Genomic DNA, 26,287 nt, shown 5'->3' on the forward strand with positions numbered 1-26,287 from the left:
AGGAGGAGGAGGAAGAGGAGGAGGGTGAGCGCTCGGGTCGGGCTCCTTAGCGGTGTATTGTGGGATGTGCGGCTACTGGGAGCCGAGCCTCCGCCGCCAGCCGCCTCCCGGGCAGCAGCAGCAGCAGCAGCAGCGGCGGCGGCAGCTCCGGGCCCGGCAGCCGCGGCGGCGGCGACCCCCCCTCCCGGCCCCCGGTCCGGCCGCCCCGGCCTCGGCTCCCGCGGGGGACACCATGTACTGGCTGGCGGCGCAGGGAGGCCGGCGCCCGGCGGGGATGTAAGCGCGGCTGGGGAGGGAGAGGCCGCGGGCAGCAGCCAGGCGGCGCGAGCCCCCGGCCCGAGCGGGCGGGCGGCGCCAGGCCTGCCGCGAGCCCCGCGCCCGAGCCGGGCCGAGCGGGCGAGCGAGCGCCACGCCGGGCGGCCGGGCGGGCACCATGGGCCTGAGTCCGCGTCCTCCGGGCGCCCCGGGCCCCGCCAGCCCGCACCGGGGGCCCCCGGGAGCCCCTCGCTGCCTCCCAGAGACGGTGGCCGAGCGGGCGGGCGCGTAATTCTCCCGGAAGGGTTATTCTCTCGCTCCATTCTCGTTTTGGGGGGAGCCAGCGAGACAGCTCCTTTCGGGGCGCGCTGGTAAGGTGGGAGGGGGTGGGGGCCGGCCGATCTGATTCTTTCGCGGGTGTGTAGAAGCGGCCGCCGCCGCTGCGGAGACGACAACAACTTGCTGGTTTTCAGGTTGGGTTAACGGCATGGAGAACAGTCACCCCCCCCACCACCACCACCAGCAGCCCCCGCCGCAGCCCGGCCCTTCGGGCGAGAGGAGGAACCACCATTGGAGAAGTTACAAGTTGATGATTGACCCGGCTCTGAAAAAGGGGCATCATAAACTGTACCGCTACGATGGGCAGCATTTCAGCCTGGCGGTGAGTAGTCGGCGCGCCTCCCGCCGCCCCCACCGCCCCCCGGGGCCGAGCGGCCGGCACCCCGCTGCCCACCACCCGGCCAACTGTCAGCCGGGGCCCCACTCCTGGAGTTGGACCATGGCCTGGGGAAGGGGGTCTGCCCCTGCCCCTGGGGAGGGGACCAGCCCGCCCATTCCTCCCCCCATCCCCTCCGCAGATGTCCAGCAACCGCCCGGTGGAAATTGTCGAAGATCCCCGGGTCGTCGGGATCTGGACCAAAAACAAGGAGCTGGAGCTGTCGGTGCCCAAATTCAAGGTAGGACCCCTCCCCCTCCCTCCTCGAGTTCGAAAATAACGCCAGCCCTGACCAAGCCCAGCCGGATTCTGAGTTCCCGCCGTCCAGGGCCGGGAAGTTTTGGCGGGGAGGGGGAGTGGGGTGTCCCCCTCCCGGGCACTGTAAACAAAATAACACTCGGTGAAACTGTAATCACGGCGCTGATACAGTGTCCTGCACGCCCAGCTGGGGGCTCTGGGTCCGCACCTGGCTCCTGCCTACCCAGAGGCCTGGCCCCGGGACCCGCCCCCCTTCCCAGCCCAACGACTTTGGGGGGATAACTTCCTAGTCCAAGGGGTCGCCCCTGACCGGTGAGCAAGGAGGGGAGGCCAGAGTGGGGGGTGGGGAAAGAGAAACTGTTTCTTTTTCCCCTTTCCTTCCGAACCCAGAGGACTTCCACGTTCCAAACGATTTAATCCTCTGCTTCCCGGGCCCGCCCGCGTGCATTTTTTTTTTCAAAAAAAAAATTAAAAATAAATTTTAACCCTTCGTTGTTTTTAAGCACTGGGGGAGTGGGAAATATTGTGTTTTTCCTTCGGTTTCAATGTTTTCCAAACTCCCTTCCCCCTCGGCCCCTGCCAGATCGATGAGTTCTACGTGGGCCCGGTGCCTCCTAAGCAGGTGACATTTGCCAAGCTGAATGATAACATCCGCGAAAACTTCCTGAGGGACATGTGCAAGAAGTATGGGGAGGTGGAGGAGGTGGAGATTTTGTACAACCCCAAGACCAAGAAGCACTTGGGCATTGCCAAGGTGGTCTTTGCCACAGTCAGGGGAGCCAAGGAGGCTGTTCAGCATTTGCACAGCACCTCGGTCATGGGCAACATCATCCACGTGGAGCTGGACACCAAAGGTTAGTGGGGGCCAGCTGGGCGCCTGGGGGCAGAGATGAAGGCTTCCTGGAGGCTTGACCCCTTTCACCAGCTTCCTCTGCACTGTTGGGAAGCCTCTCATTCTTCCTTGGGATCCCTTCCCACAACTTTATATATATATATATATATTTGACCCCTCCTGAGAGTAGAGTCACATGGAGCTAAATGTGTTGTCTGTTGCTAAGAGACAGGCTATAATTTACCAAATGTGCTGGTTCTTGGCCACTGCACCCCTAGAGACTACCAAGAGGCTTCCCCACTGCTGACACCCCCCTTGTGGGCCCCTTTCAGAGTCCCGGTGGCCTGGGTTTAGCAGTCCCCAGTGTTGCTGCCTGTGTTAGGAGGAGGCATTTGTTTATTTGGTGTGTGTGGGGGAGAACTGAGGAAGAGTTGCTAAGGTGCCTTTAAATACAGAAAAGAGAAGGTCCCTCAACTGAAAAGTGAATCCTTTAAGGATGGATACCCCCTCCCCCTTTACCCCTTCCCCCTGAACCAATCTGAGCTAGGAGTGTTGTTTCATTGATAATGTTCCCGATAGGGCGAAGGGGGCGGGCTGCTCTGGGTGCTCAAGGGTTGACACTTTGTCTTCCCTCCTCTCTCTTAAAGAGACCGCAGCACCTTTGGAGCAGAGTCCCGCTTGGTTCACAGCCAGGCTGGGGAGCCACACCTCCCATCCCTGGGTTGCCTAGACTCCCCTGGATGCTGGCTGGAGGGTCTTACATGGCTCAGAGGGTGTCTCCCAAAGTTTGCCTGTGACCTCTCTAAGAAGTTCCCACCTATATGAAAGGAGGTGCCAGCTGCTCTGGGACCAGATAGCCCTGTTAGATCCCCAGCTCTCTGGGGCCACCTGGGAACCCTGCCTGGGAGGACTTAGGTGCAACAGCTCCGGGGGTTTTGTGAGCACAAGGTTTGGCAGGCATCTGAATACACCAAACCAAAATAGGGAAATCTAAACCTTTTTGTTGTTGTTGTTTTGATTTTAATAATTAATACATATTAATTGAGTCTAAGATCATGCTGGGTATTTTGACTACCCCATCCACAATTGCTGACCCTATTTCTAGATGTACCTCTCCTCAGGGTACAAGCCTGAGGTTTTCATCCAATCCACAGCCCCTCCCCTCGTTTCCCTAGCTCCTCAGTCTCTGGGTGGGCAGGGGCCTATGGACTTTACCCCCTTGGGTGGCTGCAGTCTGATTTCCCCTTGAGAATCAAGTCAGCAGTCTGTTCCCATCACTTAAGGAGTCAGGTCTCACCATAATTCTATTTCTGAAAAAAATAAAAATAAAGAGGGGGAAAGAAATGGCCTGCAGAGACTGCCACCTAAGTTTGTATTTCAAGAGAGACCAGCAAAGTGTAAAGTGTAGCTCAAGGAATGTGTCTCCTTTGCATATGCAGCCAGCTGCCTCTGAGGTTCTATAAATATCAGTAATCTGGGGCCCTGGTCTGTGAAGACCTCTTTGCTGAGGGGTGGAAAGTTCCTCATGGGGTCCAGTGGGGCTCTGTTGGACAGTACCCTGCAGAGTCCCCAAGCAAACTCTGGTCCTGGGTCCTCAGCTAGTGGAAGCAAAGTTCACAGTAATATGCTACTAGAATGTGTTCTGCAAACTTGCTTGTCACCTGGCCCCAGATAGTTAACAAAGTATCACCTCTATGTCTGGACTTCCCCCATCCTTGCTATAAGCTCTGGCTGTTAAGTGGGAAGGTGAAAAAAGCAGGGGTGGGGGAGGAGGGTGCTCTTTCTTTGGCACCATGGCCCAGGTAATGGGAAGGGACTTTGTGCTGGGCTTGACAACTCTGAATTTGGGGGAGTCCTAGCCAGGGCATTAAATTCTGAGACTCAAGAAATATCAGTTTTGAAGCTTCATTGAACAGATGAGGATCTTGAGTGAGGTGCAAGGGGAGGGAGGATGGGAACTTGGTCAGGGGTCACGCAGCTTCCTCAGGCCTGGGATCCCAGATATACAGGACCCACAAGGATCCCAAATAGTTTAGAGACCTGTGGGGACTGACCCATCCTAGAGCCTGGCTGAATGCCCCTGCCCTTTTCATCACAGGAGAAACCCGCATGCGCTTCTACGAACTACTGGTTACCGGTCGATACACCCCCCAGACCCTCCCAGTGGGTGAGCTGGATGCTGTCTCTCCAATTGTGAATGAGACCCTACAGGTGGGTTTATCACAACCACTTCTCCCATCACCAGCTCCGTCATGTCCCCCCACCTCTGGAAGCTTTCAACTTCCTGATCAGACCCCCACCTCAGCCCCCAGCTCACTATCACCAGTCTTGGAGACCAAGGCCTAGGAGGTAAATGAGCCTGCCACACCCACCATAGGTTCAGAGTGGGGTCTATAAGCCCCGTTTTTCCAAGCTCATTCAGTGCAGCTCCCCTGGGTTCGGCCTTGTTCCTGTGGCTTTGAGCCCACTAGGCCCCTCCCTCCAGCCCTCCCCCAGCACAGGTGGGGTCCACAGGCTTGGGGATGCTTTTCTATACCAATGCTCAAACACTGCTGTGCCCAAGGCCCTGGTGGGTGCTGCCTGCATCCCCCTCTATCTTTGTCCCCAGAAAGTAGAGTTCAGGCCCTGTTTCCCTGACCCCCACCTCCTAGGACACTCACTGGGCCATCCCAGCTCCTCCCCTGGATTAGCCAGTGCGGTCAGGAGGGCAGAGCTCAGTCAGCCAGAGTGTCCTTCAGGTGCTTTCCCCATGTCACACTGTTTTAACCCACAGTGTGGGACAGAACCAAGCCCACAGCCACTCAATCCCCAAACCCTAGTTCTCAGTCATACTTCTGCCTAGAAGGTCCTCAGTGCCTGACAGCCGCCAACCGGAAGAACACCCAGCCTATACCAAGATGGCAGGGTCTTCCTTTACTCTGCCTTTGGGAGTAGGAACAGTCCCCAAGGTTTGCTAAGAATGAACAGAGTAACATTAAGACCCCCTTTCCTTGTGCCACAGAGCAACTTGGCTGTGGGTCCCAGCAGTCGGAATAAGAAGGGAAGCCTGCCCACCCGAGCCAGCGCCAGATCTCACCTCTCTCCCTCTCTCTTCCCAGCTGTCAGACGCCCTGAAGCGCCTCAAGGATGGCAGCCTGTCTGCGGGCTGTGGCTCTGGCTCCTCCTCCGTCACCCCCAATAGTGGCGGGACCCCTTTCTCCCAGGACACAGCTTACTCCAGCTGCCGCCTGGACACGCCCAACTCCTATGGGCAGGGCACCCCACTCACACCGCGCCTGGGCACCCCCTTCTCGCAGGACTCCAGCTACTCCAGCCGCCAGCCCACACCCTCCTACCTCTTTGGCCCAGACCCCACAGCGACCTTCAAGGCTCGGCGCCACGAGAGCAAGTTCACCGATGCTTACAATCGTCGCCACGAGCATCATTATGTTCACAACTCGGCTGCAGTGGCTGCAGTGGCCGGGGCCGCAGCTCCCTTTCGGGGCTCCTCGGACCTCCCATTTGGGGCAGTTGGCAGCAGTGGGGGCAGCAGTGGCCCTCCCTTCAAGGCCCAACCACAGGATTCAGCAACATTTGCCCACACTCCACCGCCTGCCCAAGCAGCCCCCACTCCTGGATTCAAGTCGGCCTTCTCTCCATACCAGACCCCAGCACCCCCTTTCCCCCCGCCCCCCGAGGAGCCCACCACCACAGCCACCTTTGGGGCCCGTGACAGTGGGGAGTTCCGGAGAGCACCTGCACCTCCACCCCTGCCACCTGCTGAGCCTCTGGCCAAGGAGAAGCCAGGCACACCGCCTGGCCCGCCGCCCCCCGACACCAACAGCATGGAGCTAGGCGGCCGGCCAACCTTTGGTTGGAGTCCTGAGCCCTGTGACAGCCCTGGCACACCCACGCTGGAGTCATCCCCTGCGGGGCCTGAGAAGCCCCATGACAGCCTGGACTCGCGCATCGAGATGCTGCTGAAGGAGCAGCGCACTAAGCTGCCCTTCCTGCGGGAGCAGGACTCGGACGCCGAGCTGCAGATGGAGGGCAGCCCCATCTCCTCCTCCTCCTCCCAGCTCTCCCCACTGGCCCCCTTCGGCACCAACTCCCAGCTGGGCTTCCGCGGCCCCTCACCCCCGTCCTCACGCCCCTCCAGCACGGGCCTAGAGGACATCAGCCCCACGCCTCTGCCTGACTCCGATGAGGATGATGAGCTGGACGTGGGCCTGGGGCCTCGACCCCCACCTGAGCCAGGCCCCCCAGACCCTACTGGTTTTCTGGGCCAGTCAGCTGAGGTGGCCTTGGACCTGGCTGGAGACGGGACCCCGACCTCAGAGAAGATGGATGAGGTACCACCATGTCTGTCCATCTATCTGGGATTGATTTGTCTATCTCTGTCCCACTTTTTCTCCCCTTAAAACATTTAGGATAACTAGCTAAAACCTGGAAGCAAAAGGGTTAGGAAGCCAATGCCTTCCCCAATAGAGAAGCCAATATAACAGATCGAGTTTAGAAAATAAAAAGAGGATGGGAAAAGCTCCAGAGACTGTGATCAAGCAGCTGGTTTGGCTCTGAGCTCCCTAGCAGCCAGGGAGAAAAGGAGAACATGGTTGAGTTCTGTTGCTCTCTTTATAAGGGGAGTTAAGAGTTTTCCATGGGATAAATTTTCCCCTGAGCTGCCTCCCGCCCCCTCTCCCCCATACTGGGAATTAAACCCAGGGGCACTTTACCACTGAGTTACATCCCCAGACCTTTTTATTTTTTATTTTGAGAGAGGGCCTTATAAGTTGCTGAGTCTGGCTTTGAACTCTCAATCCTATAGGCGTGTGCCACTGTGCCCTGCTGACCTGAGCTGCTTTGATAGAGTTTGCAGAGACCTCTAGAGAGTGTGGGCTGTGATGATGGTTGTGATGATGGAATTGAACCCAGGGCCTTGTGCATGTGAGGCAAGCGCTCTACCAACTGAGCTATATCCCCAGTCCCTAGGCCCCCTTCTTTGTTTTGTGGCTTAGGAATGCTCAGGGCTGGTCCTGATACTCAGGCAGCGAGGAGAGGGATGAGCCAGGGTACTGTGCTGAGCCAGGCCAGTGGAAGCTCTGGAGTACTGTCTTTTACAGCCTGTGCCCTCTTAAGAGATGGGGAAGCCTGCGAGGCAGGTGAGTTTCCCTGTCTCCTGGCCTCTTCAGGGGAAGGAGTTAAAGACTGGTTTAGGGGACAGTAGCTAGAAGTGTGCATAGTTCACTGTCCCCGCTGTCTCCTCACTCCACCTTGGTCTCATTTGCCCAAACCTCCAGTCCCAGAAAGTTCCACCCAGGGGTTGGAGTGAGGGTGCTGCCAGATTAGGAGAGGGTTTGGTCACCCTCCTGGACTTGGCTCCGCCCCCTCCTCTCCTGGTGGAGGCCCATGCCTTGGCCCTCCTAGACACCTGTCTTGGAGTTTGTGGGCCAGGAAGGCATGAGCAGCCAGGGGCACAGACGGAGCTCATTGCCCCTGTGGGCAGCAGGGAGGAGAGTCCCCCCCTTCCTGGGCCCTTTGATGAGGCCGGTTTGGCTGCCTCAGGGAGGAACAGAGAGGAACTTGGCCTCCCCGGGAAGGGGCTGCAGGTGGCTGGGGCTCCAGGCAGTTCTGGGGAAGTGGTTTCTGGCAGTAAGTGGTCCAGGCAGGGGGAGTTGACAGGTGTGCAGAGGTGGAGAGCTGCTGGCCCTAACCCCTCCTTCTGGGCTGCCTGGAGCTGGGGCGTTCGCCATGCTGATGAGCCGGTCCAGGGCTGAGAAGCCCAGAGTCACCAGTGGACAGGGTCTCCTCCGCTGGGCTGCCCAAGGCAAGGAGAAAGTGAGGACCTGAGACCTGGAGTCTGGGGGGGACTCTGGCGCCTGGGGACGGAAGTCCAGAGCACGGTTGAGCTCCAGGCTGTCCCTTGGGAGCCCCCTGCTGGCAATGGGTAGAGCAGGATGGGGATCCTGGGGCTGGTGTGCTGTGTAGGAGAGCTAGGAGTGCTGTGCTTAGTCGCAGCCTAGGCTGGGGTTGAGGCTAGGGAGCAACCCAGAGGGGCCAGTGGGAGGGGAGGGTTCCTGCTTCCCAGAGGCTGCTGAAAAGCATGGGCTTCAGTTCTTAAACCTCGGCTCTGTCACTTATGGGTTATGTGACCTTGGAAAGGCACTTTCCCTCTCTGCATCTCAGTTTCATCATCTGTCAAATGGGCTGGTGAGAGCACCTGCCTCCGTCTCAGATTGAGAGAACGCTGCTGCTAGGAAGCAGCCCCAGCCCAGCTCAGCCAAGGGGCTGGGCAAGGGCTGGAGCTCTGCTGGGGCTCCTGTGATTGGCTGGCTGCAGTGGCCTGGGTTAACCCTCTGTGTGCTGCTCTGGCCTGGCTCACCTGCTCACTGCTGCCCAGGACTGATGTCCTGGGAAGCTGTCTCCCGATATCTAGCCCAACCTGCCTGTCCTTTCCTCAAGTGCAAGGCTACTTTGAAGAGGGGGAGTGTGTGTGTGTGTGTGTGTGTGTGTGTGCGCGTGCGCGCGCATACGTTTATAGGGTGCCTAGTAAAATCCAGGGCTTCCTGCTTCTTATATAGGTTTGGTATTTCCCTCCCTCCAGTTTTCTTTGGAGGCCTGTTTCACCTACAGGCCTGACCTATGGCTTTGTGTCCTACACAGACCGCATCCCCTCAGCCTTCCGATGCACGCCTTCTTTCAGCCTATAGAAGCCCAAGCTGGGGGCTGGGGACGTGGCTCAGCAGTCACTAGATCTGCAAGGCACTGGGTTCCATCCCCAGCCTAACCAAAAAAAAAAAAAAAAAAGCAAGTTCTGTTTCCTTTTCAGCCTGTTCATCCAGGCCAGGGCCTGAGCCACACAAGAGCCAGGGGTGGCCCCTCCCTCTCATCTCCACCCCTTCTCTAGCTTCTCACTCCACCTACACCAGGAGGAACCCAGTCTGGGGCCTCCCACTGGATCAAGCCTGTGCACTGGATCCTATAGTAAAGGGCCCTCCCTGGTCATCTGTGACCCCGATCATCCTTGCCCCCTCCCCCAATCCAGCCATTTCTGCATTCCAGCCACAGTCCCTGTGGGATGGGTGTCTGGAGGGTGGTCCTGGCCCTATTTCTGACAGGCCGTGCCCCTGCTGGGTCTGTTTCCTCACTTGTCTGGAGGGATCCGAGTGGGCCCCCAGGTCACAAGGTTCTTGGGCTCTTCATATAAGAAGTGAGATGTGGGGGGCCGGGGCTGTAACTCAGTGGTAGAGCACTTGCCTAGCACAAGTGAGGCCCTGGGTTTCAATCCCCAGTACTGCAGGAGAAAAAAGAATAGATGGGGAAGGGTGGAAGGTGCTCTCTACCCTGAACTGGGTGCATCCACAAAACTGGGTGCAGAGCACGATTCCTATTTACGAGTCCTTAATGCTGCTAAACCCACTCACACACCCAAGCCTGGCTCACATGTCACCTTCTGCTCCAGACTCTTCTGGCCAGAGTGAGGACAGCAGTCTGACTGAGCCACTTCCTGGTTTGAATCCTGGCTTGTCTCTTACTGGCTGTGAGGCCTTGGGCAAGTTGCTTAAGCTCTCTGTGCTCCAATTTCCTCATTAGTAAAAATGGAGATAACATCTACTTTGCAGGTTTGTTCTAAGGATTAACTGAGTTAATATATGTAAAGTTGCCTGGCACATAGGAAGCACTACAGAAGTGGTAACTCTTAATATCACCTTCTCTGAATACACATTGAAACAATCCCTCAAATTGAAACAGAAGCTATTTCCCTCTGTCTGCCCCCACCCGACCCTTTTCCTTTTCTCCATGATGTACTTCCTGCCTTCATTCTGGCTGTCTTCTGAATTCTAGAAATTTCAGTGCCACAAGAGCAAGATTTATGTGTTGCGTGGTCACCTTTGTGTATGTCCCTGCATAGCAGAATGGTGCCTGGCAGGCAGGTGCTGGGCATGTGTTAAATGAGTGACTGCTCAGATCCCCATGGTAACCCCAAGAGGCAGGTGCTCTCCTGTCCTTTATGCACCTGGAGAAATTAGGCTTGGAGAGGTTGAGTGACTTGGGAGAGGTCACACAGCTGGGAGCCCATGTTGCTGATCCATCTTGCCTTTGGATACTCAGGAGGCCTTTGGAGCTGCTTGGCCACCCACCGCTGCTCACTGCCCTCTCTGCTCTCTCCGCAGGGCCAGCAGTCCTCAGGCGAGGACATGGAGATCTCGGATGACGAGATGCCCTCAGCCCCCATCACCAGTGCCGATTGCCCTAAGCCCATGGTGGTGACCGCAGGGGGAGCAGCTGTGGCAGGCCCCAATGTGCTGGCCCCGACCCTGCCGCTGCCCCCGCCACCCGGCTTCCCACCACTGCCCCCACCCCCACCCCCGCCCCAGCCCGGCTTCCCCATGCCCCCACCTCTGCCTCCACCCCCGCCACCGCCACCACCAGCCCATCCTGCAGTAACCGTGCCCCCACCACCCCTGCCAGCGCCGCCGCCTGGTGTCCCCCCGCCACCTATCCTGCCGCCCCTGCCGCCCTTTCCACCAGGGCTGTTTCCTGTGATGCAGGTGGATATGAGCCACGTGCTGGGCGGCCAGTGGGGTGGCATGCCCATGTCCTTCCAGATGCAAACGCAGATGCTGAGCCGTCTGATGACAGGCCAGGGCGCTTGTCCCTACCCACCTTTCATGGCCGCTGCAGCCGCTGCCGCTTCAGCTGGGCTACAGTTTGTCAACCTGCCGCCCTACCGGGGCCCCTTCTCCCTAAGCAGCAGTGGCCCAGGCCGTGGGCAGCCCTGGCCACCCCTGCCCAAGTTTGACCCGTCAGTGCCGCCACCAGGCTACGTGCCACGTCAGGAGGACCCGCACAAGGCCACAGTGGATGGCGTCCTACTGGTGGTGCTCAAGGAGCTGAAGGCCATCATGAAGCGTGACCTGAATCGCAAGATGGTGGAGGTGGTGGCCTTCCGGGCCTTTGACGAGTGGTGGGACAAGAAGGAGCGGATGGCCAAGGTGGGTAGGTGGGTGCAGAGTACCCCAGGTGGCCAGTGGGGGTGGGGCAGGAGCCTGGCCAGGTGCCCCCTTCTGCAAAGTGTGTGACAGATACACTGCCACCTGCACCCCTGTGTGGGGCGATGGACTGGTTGGCACTTGGAGAGGGCCACTGACTACTGTCACCAGTGCCCACTAGTCCACTCGCTGGATTAGATTGGTTGAAATGAAAGTGTGAATTGGGTTCCTCGTTCCCCTCACCAGACTTCAAGTGCTCAGCACTCTCACGTGCCCAATGGCCACCTCCTGGGACAGCACAGAGGCACCATGTGCCCAGCAGCACAGGTGGGCCACATCAAAGCACACTGGGCTTGGCTCCCGCCTTATCCTGGGTGGCCTTTGGTAGAGACCTGTCTTGGTGGGAGAGCTTTTCCTCTCTACGCAGTGAATGTCCTTGGTGATCTCATAGATGAGCAGTAACCGCTGCCGCTCCACTCGAGAGAGCATTTGCTTTCCTTTTTTCCCTCTCTTTTTAGAGATGGGGTATGGCTATGCTGCCCAGGCTGGCCCCAAACTCCTGGGCTCAGGTGATGCCCCTACCCCAGCCTCCCAAGAAGCTAGGGCCATAGCTGTGTGCTGTCATGCCCAGCATCTCTCACTATCTTAAAATCCTCTCAGTCACTACCCTCAGGCCCAGTCCCCTCTACCCCTGTCCCCAGAGGTGACCAGGGTTATCACTTTTGCTATCCCCCTCCTGCCAAGCACGCTTTGGGAAATGCTGCTGTGACTAAGAGCCTGCTCTCTGCAGTCCAGGTAAGCCCACCTGTCAGAGCCCGTTCCTCATCTTAAGATGGAACAGTAAAATGAGAATGAGCCACCTGACATCTCTGATGTCTGGTGCTTTGTGGTTCACCCTGATTACATTGGCCCTACCAGATGAGTCATAGTAACAGCTTCTAATAGCTACCAAGAACAATTTGAATGAAAGGAGCCACCATGCCTCGGTGACCTGCCCCATGTGAAGCTTTTAATATGGCTCATTTTAAAACGTCCCTCAAAGGCACAGCGTTTTGGAACTGCAGGGGCCAAGTAAAGTCTGTGGGTATTGTTTTTAATGCATTGGAAAAGAACAGAGAAATAAGGACAGTGTAAATCTTACTTATGAGACTTGCATCCCCGTGGTGTATGTTACACACCTCCAGTGAGGATGTGTTGCTTTTGGAGTCTCATCTCTAAATTTGGAGGCCTCTGTCCTGAGTAGCCCACCCTGTAGGTGAGGACGCGCAGGTCAGTGAGGCAGAGTGGGGCTCTGGTGCCTCCTGAGGAAGGTGAACTGCATGCCAGGAGTGCAGACAGGAGGCTCCCTGTCACCTGAGGCTGCTGTCACTGCCACTCAGGGAGCGGGCCTCTGGGGTCAGCAGCAATGTTCCAACCATGGCAACTCCCTGCTTCTCTCCCATCCCAGGCTTCGCTGACCCCTGTGAAGTCAGGCGAGCACAAGGACGAGGACCGGCCAAAGCCCAAGGACCGAATTGCCTCATGCCTGCTGGAGTCGTGGGGCAAAGGCGAAGGCCTGGGCTATGAGGGCCTGGGCCTGGGCATTGGGCTGCGAGGGGCCATTCGCCTGCCTTCCTTCAAGGTCAAGAGGAAGGAACCACCAGACACAGCATCATCTGGTGACCAGAAGCGCCTTCGGCCCTCAACCTCTGTGGATGAAGAAGACGAAGGTTTGTGCCTGGTCACCTCTAACTTCTTACTGGGGGCTGGGGTTCCCTTTGCCCCCATTTCCCCTTCCTGGCTGAGGCTGCCCTCTCTTCCTACAGAGTCCGAGCGGGAGCGGGACCGAGACATGGCAGATGCCCCCTGCGAGCTGGCCAAGCGGGATCCCAAGGGTGTGGGCGTGCGGCGGCGGCCGGCTCGGCCACTGGAGCTGGACAGTGGCGGGGAGGAGGATGAGAAGGAGTCTTTGTCAGTGTCCTCGTCCTCGTCTGGGTCCTCATCCTCTGGGTCCTCCACCACCTCACCCTCGTCCTCAGCCTCTGACAAAGAGGAGGAGCGGGAAAGCACTGAGGAGGAAGCCGAGGAGGAAGAAGCCGAGGAGGAAGCGGAGGAAGAGGAGGAGGAAGAGGAGGAGGAGGAGGAGGAGGAGGGCGGCCCCCGGAGCCAGGTGTCCTGCTCCTCCAGCTCAAGCACATCCGAGAAGGTCTGCCTCAGGAGGCCTGCCTTGGGGCTCTAGGCCTGTCAGGTAGCCCCAGGCCACCTGCTTACCTGTCCTCATCCTTCCCTGTCCCCAGGATGACGATGAGGACAGCGATGACACCGAGAACGAGGGTGAAGATGCAGCCCTGTCAGGAGCAAGTGAGGACGAAGGAGACTCAGAAGGCGGTGAGCAGGCTGAGCAGCGTGGCCAGCCCTGGGCCCTCTTTGCAGAGGTGTTGAGGAGCTGGCAGGGTGCAAGAAGCCCCCCAAAGAGTGCTTTGGGGCAAGAAAGCACGCTTTTGAAATCTGTACTCATCAGAGTGCACAACAGTGTTTTCTGATTCCACTTGTTGCAATAGCCAGAAGGCCGAGGCCACAGAGCTGCAGGGAGAGCCTGGTGCCTAGGGCCAGGACTGCGTGCTGGTGGGTGGGCCAGGAAGGTGGCGAGAGTGTCGCACAGCTAGGCAGAGGAGGCATGGAACTGGGATTGCTCTCTTGAGTTATTATTTTTTAGTATCAGGGATGGAATGCAGAGGCTCACATATCCTAGGCAAGCAAGCTACCCCCGCCCCAGCCTTTTTACTTTTATACTGGGACTGGGTCTTGCCAAGTTGCCCATGCTGGCCTTGAATTTGCAGGCCTTTCCTCAGTCTCCCAGGTGGCTGGGATTATAGGCGAGCACCTCCGGGCTCAGTGGGATTATTCGCTTTAAAATGAACAATTGGTTTTGTGTTTTGTTTTTAAAAATGAAGTGTAGTTATCAACCCTACTTCACACATGCCTGCCTGAGGCAGTGCTCAGCCAGGTGCCCCCAGTTTGTGGCCTCTGGGGAGGCATCTGGCCCGGGGCAGGAGCCCCACAGATCACCAGACTCTCCCTTTGTCGCACATCCAGAGGAGACGGTGAGCATTGCCACCTCCAAGGCAGAGGCCGAGTCATCCAGCGAGAGTTCTGAGTCTTCTGAGTTTGAATCAAGCTCCGAGTCCTCGTCCTCATCCTCGGAGGACGAAGAGGAGATGGTGGCAGGGCCAGAGGAAGAAGAGGAGGAGGAAGAGGTGGAGGAGGAGGAGGAGGAGGAGGCAGTGGCAGTGGCAGATGAGAGCATGCCACCTGCAGGTGCTGAGGACTTTGAGCAGGACAAGGAGGAGGTGTCTCTGGCCCCAGGGGCATCTGCAGTGGAGCCGCTGGGCACAGAAGAAGAGGTGGATATTGAAGCTGAGGATGAAGCCCCCGAGGAGCAGACTCCTCTCCTGGAGGAGCCCCCCTTGCCTGTGGGTGTTGAGGAGCTGGCCGGGTGCAAGGAGCCCCTGGAAGAGGCTAGCCTGAACCAGGAAGAGGCCATGTTGCTGTCTCCAGAGCCCCCTGCCAGGGAGATGGAAGCTCAGCCCCCAGTGTCCCCTGAACATGTTCCAGGTACCACATGCAGCCTCCTGGGAGGGCAGTGGAGGAGGCAAGATGTCCTTGCTGTCAGAATCAGCCCCAGGCTCCCTTCACAAGTCTCAGTTTCCTCTGAAATGGCACAGATGTATCTCCTTCATGGGGTCGCATGGGCTCATAATGAGATGAGGTGCTTGAAGCAGGCACAGAACCATGAGGGATGAGCCCACCAGGGGCCAGGGCTGTTCTCTTCCATAGTACCAGGATTTCCCCTGTGGTTTAGTGCTTAGACCATTGGTCCTGTGAGTTGCTCCCAAAGGTAAGGTCATTTTAGTTCTAGGCAAGTGGGATGGCCTTGGGGTACGAGTCCAGGGAAAGGGGCTATGAGCTCTGCATCCTCCACTCCCTTGAGGGAGCTGCACAAAGCACATGAAAAGCTCTGATCACACCATCTGTAGAACTTCCTGCAATGGTGGAGATGCTGTCTTTGTGCTGACCAGTACCGTGGCCATCAGATGCAGTGTTGCTTACTGAGCTCCTGCAATGTGGCCAGAGCCACTGTGGAACCAGATGTGTGGTGCTAAATAGCCACTCGAGTTAATACCTGCCTTTACTCAGTCTTCAGGAAAGAAAACTGATGTATTTAGTTTAATGTATTTTGTTTTATTTACTTGACCACAAACCACAGATCTTTGAATAGAGATTCAACATTAAGTTTCTGTGGCCCCCAGTACTCTTTTAGGCACTAAAATACAAGAGTGGATCAGACAGACAAAAATACCTGTCCTCGTGGAGTTTATATTCTAGGGCAGGGTAAGAGGTGACAACAGATACATTAACCAATGTGCTCTGTGACAATAGGGAGGCATACCAGGGTTCCTTGCAGGCTCTGACAAGTCTTGCCGAGGAGACTTGTTAGATTTTGTTCCATCACAGAGCAAGTTTTCTTGGCCACAGGGACAGTTTTTTTTTTTGTTTGTTTGTGTTTTTTTGTGTTGCTGGGGATGGAACCCAGGGCCTGTGCATGCTGGGCCAATGCTGCAGCCCAGCCCAGATTCATGGTCCTGAAGACACTGAAAGGCCAGCAACCATGTCTCCTATGTCTTCAACAAACCCCACCACCATTTAAATGAAGCACCCACTGTGTGCCTGGCTGGGGGCCAAGCGGTGTTTAGTTTAACTGCTCAGGAACCCTGGGCACTTGAGTATCCAGTGTGTAGTAGGGTGCGGGAACAATGTCCTGGGAGTTGTCTGGATCAAATAATGATGCTCTGGCTTTTGCTCTCCTCTGCAGAAGATCATCTGGAAGTGGAGCCCGAGCCCCCTCCAATGCTGTCCTTGCCTCTGCAGCCACCACTGCCACCACCCCGGCCACCCCGGCCACCCCGGCCACCCAGCCCACCCCCAGAGCCTGAGACCCCAGAGCCCCTACATCCAACTGTCCCTCTGGAGCCTCCCCCTGAGGACCAGCCCCCACGTACTCCTGGCCTCTGTGGCAGCCTGGGCAAGTCTCAGAGTACGGAGACAGTGCCAGCCACACCAGGCGGGGAGCCCCCGCTATCAGGGGGCAGCAGCGGCCTGTCCCTGAGCTCCCCACAGGTGCCTGGCAGTCCCTTCTCCTACCCATCCCAGTCCCCCAGCTTGAGCAGCGGGGGCCTCCCACGGACACCTGGCCGGGACTTCAGCTTCACACCCACCTTCCCAGAGCCCAGCGGGCCCCTGCTCCTACCTGTCTGCCCGCTCCCGGCTGGCCGGCGAGATGAGCGCTCTGGCCCTATGGCCTCCCCGGTGCTCTTGGAGACGGGCCTCCCTCTCCCCCTGCCCCTACCCCTGCCCCTGCCCCTGGCATTGCCTGTCCCCGTGCTGAGGGCCCAGGCTCGGGCCCCTGCCCAGCTGCCACCTCTGCTGCCTGCCACCCTGGCCCCCTGCCCACCCCCCATCAAGAGGAAGCCGGGCCGGCCCCGGCGATCCCCACCATCTATGCTGTCCTTGGATGGGCCCTTGGTGCGGCCACCAGCAGGGGCTGCCCTTGGAAGGGACCTTCTGCTCCTGCCAGGCCAGCCACAGACCCCCATCTTTCCCAGCACCCATGATCCCCGGGCTGTGACTCTGGACTTCCGGAACGCAGGGATCCCAGCACCCCCTCCGCCCCTTCCCCCCCAGCCTCCTCCACCCCCACCTCCACCACCTGTTGAGCCTGCCAAGCTGCCCTTTAAGGAGCTAGACAACCAGTGGCCCTGTGAGGCCATCCCCCTAGGCCCTCGTGGGCGAGATGAAGTCACTGAGGAGTTCATGGAGCTGGCCAAGGTACGGGGGCCGTGGCGCCGGCCACCTAAGAAGCGCCACGAGGACCTGGTGGCCCCCTCCGCCTCGCCCGAGCTCTCTCCACCCCAGCCCCTCTTCCGGCCCCGCTCAGAGTTTGAGGAGATGACCATCTTATATGACATCTGGAACGGTGGCATTGATGAGGAGGACATCCGCTTCCTGTGTGTCACCTATGAGCGGCTGCTGCAGCAGGACAATGGCATGGACTGGCTCAACGACACACTCTGGGTCTACCATCCCTATATCCTGTGGGAAGTAGCCGTTCATGTCTTTTAGGACTCAGGAAGTCCTCACCACCCTCTGGGCCCCTCCCAGTCTGTAGCAATCATCAGTGCCCATGAAGCCAAGGGCACTGGCCACTTCTGCCCCAGGTAGTGCCTGTGCTGGCACTGTGCCAGGTTCCCAACTGAATCATCCTTGGCGCTCTGTGGCCCACCTCATCCCCAGAGTTGGTGGGGATGAGACTGTAGAACTTAGCAGTGGCAGTGAACACCAACTGTGGTCCACTCCTCCTGGTGCCTCCCCATCTAATCCCCACGGCCCAGCGAGGCCAAGGCAATCGGCCTTCTCCTTCCTAGGTGAAGAAACTGAGGCTCAGGGAGATGAGGTGATGTGCCCCAAGTCACTAGCTACAAAGTTGCAGAGCTGGGACTTGAACTCGCGGCAAGTCTGGCTCTGGCCCCGATGCCTCACTGGAACTCTCTAGGGCTGGAGCTGTCAGTATCCCTGCTGTTCCAGACTAATGAAGCTTCACCCTGCCTCAGAGACCCTGCTAAGTATATGGCATCATTCATACGCTGGCACCACCGTCACCCCAGTGTACAGGGGAGACTGAGGCAGGGTGCTTCCTGAACATGCCCAGGGCGTGGCCATCAGAGCTGGCGCTGTGTCCGGGGGTAGCTGGTGGGCAGCTGAGATAGGTATAGACACCCCCGCGAGATGGGTCTGGGGTTGGGAAGGCTGGACCTGCTGGGACAGGCCTCCTGAGGGGCTCTCTAAGAATGTATGACCCTTGACCCACACCCACCCACCAGCCTCTCTTCAGCTAAGAAAAAGAAACGCGATGATGGCATCCGTGAGCACGTGACAGGCTGTGCCCGCAGCGAGGGCTTCTACACCATTGACAAGAAGGACAAGCTCAGATACCTCAACAGTAGCCGCGCCAGCACCGATGAGCCCCCTGCAGACACCCAGGTACTGGCACCAGGGAGCCCCCTTTGGCGCCTCAGGTGGGGCCGTCCTACAAGGGTTGCTGGTATGCGGACTGCGCCTCGCCTGCCTGCTGGGGGCGGTGCCGAGGGGTGGGCGTGGCCTGTGGGCAGTGGAGAGCTTCCAAAGGGTTTTAATCAGGGACATGAGCAGAATTACACTTCCAGAGATTAATTCATTCCCATTTTTTAAATGTTGACAGTACTAGGGATTGAACACAAGGGCTACCACTGAGCTACACTCCAGCCCTTTTTATTTTGAGACAGGGTCTAAGTTACTGAGGTTGGCCTCGAACTTGTGATCCTCCTCCCTCAGCCTCCCCAGCAGCTGGACTTTCAGATGTGACCCAGCTCATCCCTTTTTTAATTTAGCAAATATTCCTTAGCTTCTGCTGAGTAGCAGGCACTGAGTGAGGGACTACACGAGTGGACAATCCATTTCCTCATGGTATTTATATTTTAGTGGGATGGGGAGGAAATACGTGAGCAATAATTACATGCTTCCAGGAAGAGCAAATGCTACGGAGAAGACAGGAGAGGAAGTTGGGGATTGGCAAGTTGGGAGGGTTCAGAGAAGGTCACATTTGAACCAGACCTGAGTGAAGTGAGGGAACCAGCTATGTGGAACAGAGAGAGGTCACAGAGAAGTAGAAAGACTGCAACAGAAAGTTGAGACAGGAGAGGGGCTCACAAGTCCCAGAGGTTGTGCATAAAGCAGGATGTGCAAAGGTCCTAAGGCAGGGGGAGCTCAGCAGCGTAAGTGAGACAGCTGTGGCTAGAGAGGTAGGGAACAGGTTGTCAGGGATCTGGGTTGACAAATTTAGACTTGTATTTTGTCAGCTGGCAACCCAGGGGGTGTTGAGAGAGGTGGGGTCTTGCGGATCTCTCTCTGATGGTTGAAGCTCATGTGGGCTGTTGTGCAGAGATCCGGGGAGCTGCCAATACAGTTGCTGCGGTTTTGGGCCAGACATGAGGGTGGGTTGGACTCGGGGCCACAAGGGAAAGAGAGAATGTATTTGAGGTTGGTCAGGAAGTCAGATGGACAGAATTGGGCCTGGATTGGGGATTGGAAAGGAAGAAATTGGTTGGGCAGCTAAGGGTCTGGCTTGCAGCTTGGGCTGGATGCCAAGCCTGAGGTGGGCATGCAGATGGCACCTTCACTTTGGGACAACCTCAGTGTGGGGTTTGTGGGACACCAGGAAGGGAAGTGTAGCAGACAGTGTAGACACCCAGGTAAGCAGCAGAGCTTGGGATTAGGACTTCTGGTCTGAGATCCAAACAGCTGTCATCAGGATGAAGCAGGTTTTCCAAGAGCGTGCAGGAGGAGGGAGCCGGCCTGGCAGCTCGGGGTTCAGGGGTGCAGCAGAGGCCAAGAGGCCGGCAAGGAGGGAGCTGTGTGGGGCACTGGGGGCCTTGCTGGGGTTCTCAGGGATTAGGGCAGACACCTCACATACTGCAAAACTTAGCTAAGGTCAGGAAAAGTGGCAAAGGTTGAAGGGAAGTTGTGATGTTGTTTTTAAGGTGGGAGAAACTTGGACACATATAGATGCTGATGGGAAGGAGGAGGCAGAGAGCCTGATGATTAGGGGTGGACAGGCCAGAGGAGCCCAGAGGGAGGAACCTGGGGAGTGGGGACAACAAAGAAGCAGAGCTTAGGGAGGGGCTGCCTCAGGTCCCAGGATGTGGGCCGCCTACCGAGCCCCAGCAGCCAAGTCCAAGTCCCGGGCTGACCTATGTCCGTGCTGCGCTTGGCAGGGCATGAGCATCCCGGCGCAGCCTCATGCCTCCACTCGGGCAGGCTCGGAGCGGCGTTCAGAGCAGCGCCGCCTGTTGTCCTCCTTCACTGGCAGCTGTGACAGCGACCTACTCAAGTTCAACCAGCTCAAGGTGAGGCTGGGCCCCACCCAGGGCAGCTGGGGCTGAGGCAGGACCTGAGGCCAGAGCCTCACCCCTCCTCTCACTCCCTCCCCCAGTTCCGGAAGAAAAAGCTCAAATTCTGCAAGAGCCACATTCATGACTGGGGCCTGTTCGCCATGGAACCCATTGCGGCTGATGAGATGGTCATCGAGTATGTGGGCCAGAACATCCGCCAGGTAGGTGCTGCCTGGCAGGATGGATACAGGGTGGGCCCCGGGTCCACCCAGACTGACATCCTTTTGTGGCCAGGTGATCGCAGACATGCGGGAGAAACGGTATGAGGACGAGGGCATCGGCAGCAGCTACATGTTCCGAGTAGACCACGACACCATCATCGATGCCACCAAGTGCGGCAACTTTGCACGCTTCATTAACCACAGTTGCAATGTGAGTGTCCAACAAGGGGTGTCTGTGCCCGACCAAAGTGCTGGGCACCTAGGAGTCCCAAGCATAGGAATCACCTCAGCTTCCTTCTACACTCAGGTCGACTGGGGGTGTGGGGAGCTGTGGCCTATAGGAGGCACTTTTCTCATCCAAGCCTCAGTGTCTCATCAGTAAAATGAGCGCAGTGAGACTTGTGTTGCTGTGTGAGGACTAACGGTGCTCAAGAAATGGTTGGTTCACTGGGCGTGGTGGCACATGCCTGTAATCCCAGCACCTTGGGAGGCTGAGGTAGGAGGATTGCAAGTTTGAGACCAGCCTCAGCAACTTAACAAGACCCTGTCTCAAAATAAAAGGGGCTGGGGATGTAGCTCAGTGGTAGAAACCCCAGTGGGTTCAGTCCCCACTCAAAAAGAAAGAGAAAGGCTGGTTCAGTTCTGTGGTGTTCTGGGATCGCTCCTCTGTCTGGGGCCTTTTCTGTGGCTCTGTTGGCTCCACGCAGCCCTAGAGGCTCATGCTCTGGACAGAGTCTCCCAAAAGAACTGTCTTTTTTTTTTTTTTTTTTATTGGTACTGGGATTGGAACTCAGGGCCTCACACATGCCAGACAAGTGCTCCACCTCTGAGCTACGTCCCAGTCCCAGAACTTTACACAGTGGTGTGACATCAACCGCACTGTCCTCTGGTGTGGGCCAGCTGTGTGTGGTTGGAGCACTTGAGTGGCCAATACAACTGAGAAACTGAGTTTCGATTTTATTTAATCATATTGAGCCTGACAGTAGACGGTGCTCGGGACTGGGGAGGGAGTGCGGCCCAAGCTCTCCTCAGCAGCAGGCTGGCCCAGGTTGCTGTGGCAGTGCTGCCTAGTGAGCTGCCCCGGGACAGCTGCTCCACGTCTCACTGCCTCAGTTCCTTCATCTGTGAACAGGGACTGTGACAGTCCCTTATGTAGGCTGTTGGGAGAGTCCAGTGTGCTACTGCATGTGGCCCTTAGAAAGTGCTGACAGTGACGAGTCCTCCGCGTGTACTGGCCCTCCTGATGGTGCTTTAACCACTGTTGGGCTGGAGGAGCCAGTAGAGCCTTTTCTGTGACTGTCCTGTGAGATCTGAGGGATAAGGGGACATCGCCTTATGTAGGGCAACATGTGGCCAGCGGCCCTGGGGCAGGCATGTGGAGAACACCTGTTTGAGGGGCAGCAAGGGGACAGTGGGTGGAGGAGGGAGAGAGGACAAGGGGGAAGGTCTGCATGCCGGGTCACAGGCTTATTGGTTGAGCTGAGGAGTTTCTCTAGAAGCCAAATTGGGTCCTGAGTTCAATCTGTAGCACACAGAAAAAAGGCCTAGGCAAGCCACTAGAGGGTATGGAGCCATGGGGTGACAGAATCTTCCATCCCTTGGGAAAACTGTCCCTGGCTGCTGATTCTCTGAGTGGCAGCAAGGGCTGTTGTGGTCCAGGTGAGCAGTGAGCGGTGATGGGAGCCCGACTGTGACTGGTGGCATCAGAGACAGGGAGCCCGACTGTGACTGGTGGCATCAGAGACAGGGAGCAACAGGGAGCAGCAGTCAAGACTCCAGAGGTCATTAGGCAACAGAATCCCCTAGACGTGGTGGAGGGGCAGAGCTGGCACTGATGGAGGACACCAGGAGCTGGGTGCTCAGGGGCCAGAGCAGGAGCCTATCAGGAATCAGCTATGAGCCAATGCATGTGCCCTGAGCAGGTAGCTGGGTTTCCGACTGGATGGGGGCTGGCATGCCTCTTCCGTAAAGGGTCAGGTGGTCAATATTCTTGTCTTTGAGCCCCAAACGACCTCTGTAGCAGGCTTAACTGCACCCTTGTAACAAAAGCAACCATGGGTGATAAGCAAATGATGGGTGAGTGTGGCTGTGTGCCAATAAAGGTTTATTCACACACAAAAAAACAGGTAGCTGAGGCCTATAGTTTGCTGACCTTGTCTAGAGCTCAGAAAAGTAAGGCCTGGTCATGTTTATAATCCCAGCAACCAGGAAGCTGAGACAGGAGGATCAGAAGTTCAAGGCCAACCTGGGCAATTTAGCAAGACCCCTGTCTCAAAATTTAAAAATAAATAAATAAATAAAACAGGGCTTGGGATGTAGCTCCGTGGTAGAGCACCCCTGGGTTCAATCCCTAATGTCCCACACATAAAAGAAGTAGTGAGGCCTGGACCAGAGAGATTTTTAGGAGTCGCCTATAGCACAAATGGAAAAGGAAGTAGAAGCCCTGGGAAATCATCGTCATCGTTATCATTTTTATTTACTATCAGGGGCAAGGGGTTCCTGTCACCCAGAGAGGGGGTGGGCTGAGCCTGGAGCAGCTGGCCCGTGGGCAGGGCCATGCTGGTTTGAGAGGCTGGGGGCCTCACCGTGCTGCTTCTCCCTACAGCCCAACTGCTACGCCAAGGTGATCACGGTAGAGTCACAGAAGAAGATCGTCATCTACTCCAAGCAGCACATCAACGTGAACGAGGAGATCACCTACGACTACAAGTTCCCCATCGAGGACGTCAAGATCCCTTGCCTCTGTGGCTCGGAGAACTGCCGGGGGACCCTCAACTAGGCCCCCCAGCGCCAAACTCGAAGGATGTTCGCTGCCACCTGGGCCGGACCCCAGGCCCCCGGGCCAGCCCCTCCCACCCCATTTCAGGTGCTGTCCCTCGCCCCCCCCCCCAGGCCATCAGGGCCTGGCGCCTCCAACACTACCCCAGGACCCGCCCGCAGCTTCAGCCCCGCAGCGGGAAAGGGCTTCTCTGTCTTTCCATCGTGTCTCTCTCATTGTTGAAGAAATGCTCCTTTCCAGATGTGCGTTTAGCCAGACGCCATTTCTGTCTCCCTCGGTGTCCCTGTCCCGGTGGCTCTCTTGTGCTCCTTCCCACCCCATCCTCCGCCTCTCCCGTCAATGCTGCTATGTGGTTTTGTCTTCTTTTTATTTCCCTCCCTGTCATAAGAAAAGACATTTTAACCGTTGAAATGTGAAGGCAGAACAGAGAGGGGGGACCCGGTGGGGCCAGAGGCCTCCAGGACGGAGGGTCCCTGCACCCTCTGGGCAGACCGGGACAGGTGCTGGGAGGAAGGGCCGGGCCAGTGGCCTTGACCTCGACACTACAATGCCGAGAGGCCCCCTCTCTGCCAGTGAACGCAGTGAGGAGACCCCACCTCTTCCCCTGAGCTGCTCCCCAGTCTGTCCCTTCCCTGAGGCCTGGGAGAGCCAAGCTGGTCCCAGGCAGGAAGGTCCCCTGGGCACTCCCTGCCCCCCAAATCCTTGGGCTCAATGTTTACTTTCTCATTCGGATGCCAGCAATGAGGGGGCTTCCCTGGGGCCCAGCGTGGGGGGCACTGGCAAGGGGGGTCTCCACTCTCCACTGCCCTCAACCCGCGCAGGCTAAGGGGGCTCCCAGGGCAGGGGTCCCCCTCCACCATTACGGGCTGTCTGACTGTATGCATGTGGCATTTTTCGTTCATAAGCTTCACCCGCCACCCAGCCCACATCCACCTCCCCGCCTCCCACCCCTGGCCACCCCCCAAGGCCAGAGCATATTTATTTTCGGAGTGAGCAGGTTATTTCTCCCAGAGAAAGAAAAATCTTGGGAAAGATTTTAAAACTCGGATCTAAGTCTTTGACAGTGGGTTTTTTTTTTTTTTCCTTTTTACCCTTTCTCCCCCTCCCTTCTCATCCTTTTCAGGGTTTATTTCCATGAATTTTTTTTTTCTAGTGCGTGTATAAAATCAAAACGAAGGGAAAAAAAATAGGTTTTTGAAGTTCAGAACCAACTTTGTATATAGACTGCCATAAAGGACTTTTTCTCCAGAACTTGTTTCTTGTAGAAACATGTGGGAAGACTTTTGCTCATTTCTTTGTACTTCCAAAAAAAAAAAAAAAAAAGACACGAATGCAAGTCCCCCGCCCCCTGGAAAGCAGAGCAGGCGTGTAAATAATCTCTGGAACTGACTGTTGTGACCCAGGTGCTCACCAAGGGGAGCGCTGGGTGGGAGCCGCGCCCACCGCGGCCCAGGCTGCCAGCCTCTGGTATCTCAGCTTGTGTCAAGCTTGTTATCATGTAAATTCTGTACAAAGAATTTGTTATTTTTCTCTTTTTTGTCGTCGTGGTTTTGTTGTGTGTGTGTGTGTGTGTGTGTGTGTGTGTGTGGTTTCTTTCTTTTTTTTTTTTTAATTTCTTCACCGCAGGCCCTCTGTTTGAGACTGTGCCCACCGGTTCCAAGGTCAAGGAAATCGATGGCATTAAGACAGGGGGGCACCTGGACACAGCGGCGACCTTCTCTTCCGTTTGCAGTTTTCTGCCTAATGGTGCAACCGAGGAAATATTTATTTTTCACATGAAGAAATGTGTAGTTTGTAGAGAGAGCCGATTTAAGTTACTTGTGCAGCCCCCAAGGGGCTGCCTCCATTCTCCCCTCCGCCTCCATAAAAGTGGGGGATGTGAGGAATCCAGGGAGGGCCCACCTCGGCCCTTGATGTGCCTCCCCTCGCCCAGCAAGGAGGCTGTGTTAATGCTTGGCCAGCCTTGACCAATGGCAAGGGACTGGGCCCCCATCTTCCCCAGGACCCCCGCCCCACCCCAGGATGCTTTGCAATAATCCACATGTGTGTTGGCCCATTTTTCTCTCAAAGCCTTTGTTTTCATTGAACAGATTCTCTGCTTTTGAAGTGTTGGGGGTTTCTGCTTTTTTTTTTTCCTTTTCTCTGCCTTCTCCCTTCTTTCTTCTTCTTTCCCTCCCCCCCCCCCAAAGAGAATAAGTTTTAGAGATGTTTGAACGTATAGACTCTGTCATCCATCAGTATGTAACTTGTTTTGAAGAGAAGTGTTTCCGTTGTGGGTGTGTCTTGCTGTAAATATTTGTTCATATTTTTGTGAATTCAATACTATGTACCATTGTATTATAGTAACTTTTATAAAGCAAACCATAAATATACTGACTTTTCTTACAGATACGCCGTCTCTCTTGCTCTCCTCTCTCTCCCTATCCTCCTCATTTTTTTTTCTATCTGTTGGGAGTACACCCTGCTCACAAGGAGGGCAGGCTGGCCAGGAACTGGAGGAGGGTATGGTGTGGTTCATTCAGACCATCGTTCTTAAAACTCTGAGCCTATAAGTGGAGTCTATAAACTGGACAAAATTACAGTCAGATAAGACCTTACACATATTTTAAGTTTTTCTTGTAGATTTTTTTCTTAGGTATTTTTCAATTTTAGTATACATGCTGCCAAAACAAGCAGAACAACTCCTGTATCTAATGCTGCTAATAGTCTGCAGCTAAGGAAACAAGATCAAGTATCTTACTGTCACCAGAAGTACCTGGAAAGGTGGTTCCTCAACCATGTTGGGAGACATCCCTCTGGACTGCAACTGAGAGGAAGAAGAGACAGATAAAATACCACAAGTTGAGAAGAGAGTGCGCCCAGTGTTTGTGGCATTCCAGGGCCACTGGGCCTGGATCTGCTTGATCCCCCGACACGGTGACAAGGGGCCTGTGGTGTTTGTTAGATGGTGTCCAGGGTATTTCCATGAAGGAAAGTCTTGGAATCTTAACAAAAGCAACCTGACTGAAAAGATGTGGAGCCTCTCTTACTAGAGAAGTGTGGACAGCACTCTTTTTCCCTGACAAGCTGGCCAGAATTGGAAATTGCAAAATACCCCATGGCAGTTGGCAGAAGGCAAGGAGACTGGGGCATCATTGTGGAAATGTTAACTGTTGTAACCTTTAAGGGGAAACATTAAGATTGACATCAGGGATTTAAAAGGCACATAAGCCCTGGGCCAAAGTGTCCACTGTCAGAAGTTAAACCTGACATGCAAGGGGGTAAAAAAATAAATCTGAGAGGTATCGAGTAGGTG

General features: G+C 56.3%; 1 protein-coding gene across 2 annotated transcripts; it reads left to right on the plus strand.

Moving 5' to 3' along the window:
- The first annotated feature begins 127 nt into the window (after positions 1 to 127).
- Positions 128 to 25,352, plus strand: SETD1B (SET domain containing 1B, histone lysine methyltransferase). 2 transcript variants are annotated; one of them, XM_081288451.1, is made up of 18 exons: positions 128 to 276; positions 729 to 916; positions 1,113 to 1,211; positions 1,812 to 2,082; positions 4,159 to 4,271; positions 5,159 to 6,391; positions 10,211 to 11,032; positions 11,276 to 11,356; positions 12,477 to 12,738; positions 12,835 to 13,214; positions 13,306 to 13,396; positions 14,105 to 14,623; positions 15,882 to 17,160; positions 17,947 to 18,106; positions 19,876 to 20,007; positions 20,094 to 20,213; positions 20,287 to 20,424; positions 22,819 to 25,352. In XM_081288451.1, the coding sequence occupies exons 2-18, from the start codon at positions 743 to 745 to the stop codon at positions 22,990 to 22,992; spliced, it is 6,048 nt and encodes a 2,015-aa protein (XP_081144577.1). In that variant the 5' UTR covers positions 128 to 276; positions 729 to 742; the 3' UTR covers positions 22,993 to 25,352. The 2 variants fall into 2 exon arrangements, with proteins under 2 accessions (XP_081144577.1, XP_081144576.1); XM_081288450.1 differs by lacking the exons at positions 128 to 276; positions 11,276 to 11,356.
- The last annotated feature ends 935 nt before the right edge of the window (positions 25,353 to 26,287 follow it).

This window comes from Spermophilus citellus (assembly GCF_964194105.1).
Source record: "Spermophilus citellus genome assembly, chromosome: 3".
Lineage (NCBI taxonomy): Eukaryota > Metazoa > Chordata > Mammalia > Rodentia > Sciuridae > Spermophilus > Spermophilus citellus.